This window comes from Buceros rhinoceros, unplaced genomic scaffold, assembly GCF_000710305.1.
Source record: "Buceros rhinoceros silvestris isolate BGI_N320 unplaced genomic scaffold, ASM71030v1 scaffold17980, whole genome shotgun sequence".
Lineage (NCBI taxonomy): Eukaryota > Metazoa > Chordata > Aves > Bucerotiformes > Bucerotidae > Buceros > Buceros rhinoceros.
The window spans coordinates 59,394-65,041 of NW_010390370.1; the positions used below are offsets into that span (position 1 = coordinate 59,394).

Genomic DNA, 5,648 nt, shown 5'->3' on the forward strand with positions numbered 1-5,648 from the left:
GGTGGGGGTGGTGGGGGTGGTGTTTTTTGGTTTTGTTTTGGGGGGGTTTGGGGGTTGGGGTTTTTTTTTGAAAATTTAGGGAGCATAGTTGATGTCTTTCAAATCTCATAAAAACTAGCAACTGGGAGAAAAGACAGACTCAAACTTGTGTTGCAGCAGAAGTTCAACCGGTGGCTGTTGTGTTTGTTTTGCTAACATTTGACATGCTAAGATAGTGGAGGCAAAGTAGGGGGAGAAAGTTGCAAGATCTGATGTGGAACTGGAAATAATGTTGGGAGGAGAAAGAATTTGATAGGGTGCATCGTAGTGAGAAGCTGAGGTTACTGCAGTAAAGCATACAGAGATGTGGAGGACATATCCCAAAGAATGAGATTCACTGCTCATAGGAACATCTTGCTGATTTGTTTTATGTGCTCAGCACTTGGATCTGATGTAGGCAGGGACAACAGCTCTTCAGTACTTCAGAATGTCATATGCCTTTTCTCAGCCTGGGTATCCAAAACTAGAGGCACCTTATGAAAATGTGAGCCTTTAATTTCTCTGTCTTCCTTTTGCCTATCTGTAAAACAGGGACAGCAGAATTCTGCCTACCACGGAGACGCAGATATTTATGAGGTATCATTGTGGTGCTATGCTGAACTCTGTAAAATGGCCTCTGAAATTAAATGATGCACAAATAAATACACAAATGAAATGAAAGCAAGAGAGCATTAATTTGGACTCTGGCGTCTGGTTGTTATTCCTCCTGAGAGTGCTAGTGGTGTGGGTGCTAATATGTAGGGCTCAAAGCTGTTGTGTACATGCCCAAGAATGAAACAGATTTCACTGTGCATTACTGGATTTGTAAACATGGTTTGCTGTTGCTAGGTGGACTTTCAAAGACAAGTTCTGTTAACCGGGATACAGACACAGGGAGCCAAGCAGTTTTTAAAGTCCTTGTACATCCAGAAGTTCTTCATTGTTTACAGCAAAGACAAACAGAAGTGGAGCACCTTCAAAGGAGACAGCTCTCCAGCACAAAAGGTCTGTACGTGGCGTAGGGGTTGCAACAACCTAGGTAGCATCAACGGATGATGCAATGAGGTGACAGTTTTAAGTTAAGAGACAGTGGAAAAAAATGTGGCCTTCAGAGACTTAAGAATGCAGCTTTATTTAAGAATAGAGTCTCTTTTCAGACTTGTATAAGACACAGAACTGGTTTGCTTATTTGAACTGTGGCCTTCAGGCGTTTCCAAATATGCTAAGATAGGACCATGAAATGTTTCAAGTTGCCTCGCACCATAGGACCCTCCATTACCATGGATGGGGCTAACGGCGTGAAAAGGACGACTTTTGCTGCAGAGGAGGTTTTCAGCATCTGAGCTTGTGTTTGCATTAAATTAATGATATGTGGAATTTTTTTTCCTTTTTAACAGATTTTTGAAGGTAATTCCGATGCCTATGGGATAAAAGAGAACATCATCGATCCCCCTATTATTGCGAGGTATGTCAGAGTCTACCCAACTGAGGCTTACAACAGGCCTGCTCTTCGCATGGAGCTTCTGGGCTGTGAAGTGGATGGTAAGAATGGGTCTTGTGCTGGTAATTCCTAATATGTTAAAAGAAGTTAACATTGTGGGTGGGCTCAACACCAACATTGTTGCTTAAGGTCTGGCCACTTGGATGAGCTGGCGATAACATGGTGCTTCTCTTAACAGGTTGCTCTTTGCCGCTTGGAATGGAAAATGGAGAGATTAAGAATACCCAGATAACAGCCTCGTCTGCTAAGACATCCTGGTTTAGCACATGGGAACCTTCTCTCGCTCGTCTCAATCAGAAAGGAAAGACTAATGCCTGGCGAGCCAAGGTAACAAGTGAAAAATAAGGACAACAGGAAGATAGCTACAATTAATAAACTTGTGCTGCCTGTATGCCCATGCACTTCCTGCACACTCTGTCCATGGCGAGTGTGGTAGGGTTACTCCACAGCTCTTTAACCATCCTTTGAGAAGACGACCATTCAATTCTTTCAGAAGAAAATTTGTTGAACTTCTGGCAACATCAATGGAATCATATTTTGAGACATGGATGGTGTCCTTCGGGCCAGAGCCTGAAGCACTTTCCTTTTCATCAGGAGACGAACACAAGTTGAATATTTGGCTCCAAGGGATTAAAGAAACCCTTCCTGGGTTGATTTATAGGCAGTGCAGCTTAATGGATCTGGGGGTGGATGACCTTCAGCAAGACATGTAAGCTTCTGTGTCTTCAAAACAGAGCTATATTTCTTTACGAAGTACCTTGAGATTTGCTGGAAGCCGCTGTTTCCTACGAGCATTTGGTGTTAGTAGTATGTATTGCACGTCAATACTGGAGATAAATCTCTGTCATCTTTCATTATGTATTGGAAAATAATATGGAAATCTTAAGACACCAAATACACCATCTGCAGTGAAGAAGCGAATTGTATGGGACACCAAAAATGCTTGTGACTTTTCCACAGCTTCACTCTTCTGCACTTCTTTGATACAGTTTTGATGCATTTAACTGTCTTTAAACAGCATTTTCTCACTTAAGCAAATAAAGACATAGACATGTTTGCTAACAGACAACTCTTTTTCTCAATTGTAGTTGAACAACAACCAACAGTGGCTGCAAATTGATCTCCTCACAATTAAGAAGATAACTGCCATTGCTACCCAGGGGGTCAAGACTTTAACCGCTGAAAACTTTGTGAAAACCTATGTTATCCTATACAGCGACCAAGGCTCAGAATGGAAATCCTATACCGGAGGTTCAAGCTCAGAGGCAAAGGTATCATCGTCAGCTCTGACAATTGTATTGTTGCTTGGGTTTAGATGCTGAGCATAGCCGAGGCCCCAAGGCAGAATACCCCGCCAAAGGGAGATTCTCACAGGACTTTAAAATGCTAGGGAGCTGGGGTTACTACAGATAATGTCACAATATCTGTCTGGTTGTGGTCGTAGTAATTAACAGTGATAAAAGGAAAGAACACCAAATCTGTAGCGAATGTGGTCAGCATTGTGTTGAAAGCAGCTGACACAATCTGTAAAGAAGGACGTTTGATTTGAATGCGCAAGGACATTTCATTTAGATGAACGATGGATTTCCCAGGTCTTCTTTTCAACTTTTTAATTTTTGCCTTAATTCTGTAAGCGAAATTAGTGTAACAGAGCTGGAGAGCTCCAGATACCCACAGAGAGGACACAGTACTTATATTGTTGCCCATATCACCGTACACCAACCTAACCCACAGGGGCTATTAGCAGAGGTAAAATAAGGCAAAGGTTTTTTTAGCCCATCCAAATTAGAATGGCAAATTTTGTGCTGTGGATGGAAACAGAAGCTGTTTAATTCATTCGGGCTCAAATATTGATCATCTGAACTACCTTTGAACCAGTATTATAGGAAGACACTCAACGTGGCCTTATATAAAATCAGAAATGATCCAGTCCATCTACCCTAGATGGCTAATGCAACAGCTTGGAACCATTTTAAAAAGAAAAAGCAGGGTTGTCTGGGTTTTTTTTAAAGTGCTGGCTTTTAACTAACGGTTTGTTTGTGTATTTGCAGGTTTTCTTGGGTAATGAAAACAGCAATGGACACGTCAAGCATTTCTTTAACCCACCCATCCTGTCCAGGTTTATCCGCATTGTTCCAAGAACATGGTACCATGGTGTTGCCCTTCGGGTGGAACTCTATGGCTGTGATTTCGGTGGGGGTCTGGCTGTGAAAAGGACTGACAAGTCTGGGAGCTCGTAACCTTTCAGCAACTGTCACGCAAAACAACGTTTTTTTTTAAAACACTTAAAACAATCATACTTAGTAGTTTGGATATGTGCTTCCTCGAAGGACCTTAATGTATTGTCAGCAAGAATTGAGAGAGATTTCTCTGGCAGATGTTTCTTTCCTACAAATACACACTTTAGAAAACAGATTATTTTCTCTGGGAAGAAATAGCAATTCCTTCTGATTTGTATTATCACTTCTTCATTCTAACCTCTATTCTGTCTGTCTTTTTACCTAATTTTAAGTTCTAAATCCCTATGAATGGAGACTCTGGCTTTAATCCTGAGCCCTGATTACCTTCATTTTGTAGAGCTTCTGCAGCAGAGAGGAGGCATGGAAAGCTACAGCAGGTGGATGTTCTCTGGAAAACCAATGTAGATATGGCGCTGTGGTGCTGCGTTGCAGCAATGCCTCAGTAAGAAATGATTGTAGGAGTGGCCTCACCTCCACATGGCTTTCTTCTATGACAAAGGTAGAATGCATCCCAGGACTGAGGCACGTGCAACCCCTTCTCAGAGAATATGGGTTCATGAGTCGGTTCTTACAAATCCCAATTTCCTATCTTTCATCTCTGGTGCCCTGGCAAGGGGAGGGGAAGTCAGCAATATCTTTCTTTCCCAGAAATGAGAAGGGAGGTGATTTAACCTGAATTACAGCAGGTCACGGAATGGCCAAAGTAGAACCAAAGTGAGGAGGATTCAGATCTCCTGACGTTCAGTCCCATACAAAGTTTTAGACCACGGGGAGAGGAAGCTTCCTCTAATAGGAAGGCTCTGAGAACGGTAGCTGCTCAGTGAGAAAGCAACCTGGTGGTGGCAGAGGTGGGCTAGATGAAATGGGGTAATAAGAACATCTGCATCTGCTCGGTCAGTGTTTTCCCTAATGGAACTACTCTCGTACATAGAGCATACATAGATTTTTTCCCAGGATGACTACATCTAGTGAAAATAGATACTCAGTCCACTAACTCATTATTCCAGAAGAGTTTTAGCTAAGCTGTCAGTGGGGTTTGGGGATTCTATCCTGTAAATTGTTTCATTGCTGAGCTTTCACTTACCACGCTAGGTGCCATTCAGCAGAGTGGATTTTTCAAAGGAGTTTGTCTTTGACCCTCGTATGGTGTTATCCAAGTTGTTTCAGTAGTGTTTCAGTTCTTGTATCTTACAGTCCATGCATTTCAAAACGAGGGTATAGAACGGGAGTAAAAAAATGTATAAAAACTAAACAATTTTTTTTTACTATTTCGAAAAACTGTTGTCATTTTTCACTGGAAAATAAAGATAATATTATAGCATGAAAAACATCAACATTTTATTTTGTACATTTGCCTTGACAAAAGTAACTTTTTGGCAATAATTACTGAAATTTTGCATAATGAAAGTAAAATTTTCAGCTAATTAGAATTAGTTTCAAATGGTCAAACAGTATGAATAATCACTTCATCTTAAAAGATCAGTTTATTACTTTGTAATGGTGCTTCATTTATTTTTTGTTTGATACAGACATGAAACTGCTATACAAGCCACACTCAATAAAAAAAGAAAAAAAATTCAGCTGTGGAAGCAGATTTTACCTTAGAAAACAGAGAATAAAGCTTGCTAACTTCAGCAGAACCACGATTTTGTGCACTAAGTGCTAAAGTATTTATGTTTAAGAAGGCCATGATCTTAAAGGTCCCAAATCAGTAATCGGTTCTTCAGATATCATTCTATGGGAAGTTAGACAAACGCAAAACTGATTGCAGGAGCATGACTCAATGCACCTACATCGATTTTACAAGCTGGAGATTCTGCTTCTACTTGCTAATGGATAGTCCTTTGGCCAGGTGGGGCCAGGTGTCCTGCTTGTGTTCCCTCCCCAGC

The 5,648-nt window shown here is 41.1% G+C and overlaps 1 protein-coding gene across 1 annotated transcript in view; it reads left to right on the forward strand.

Moving 5' to 3' along the window:
- The window catches only part of F5 (coagulation factor V (proaccelerin, labile factor)), a 32,745-nt gene extending 28,986 nt beyond the window's left edge, over nt 1–3,759 (forward strand). Inside the window, exons 22-26 of the mRNA XM_010137599.1 lie at nt 868–1,023; nt 1,416–1,560; nt 1,698–1,846; nt 2,608–2,790; nt 3,571–3,759. Of these exons, the coding sequence (XP_010135901.1) occupies nt 868–1,023; nt 1,416–1,560; nt 1,698–1,846; nt 2,608–2,790; nt 3,571–3,759 (822 nt within the window). The remainder of the gene's footprint in view (nt 1–867; nt 1,024–1,415; nt 1,561–1,697; nt 1,847–2,607; nt 2,791–3,570) is intronic.
- Nucleotides 3,760–5,648: the final 1,889 nt, after the last annotated feature.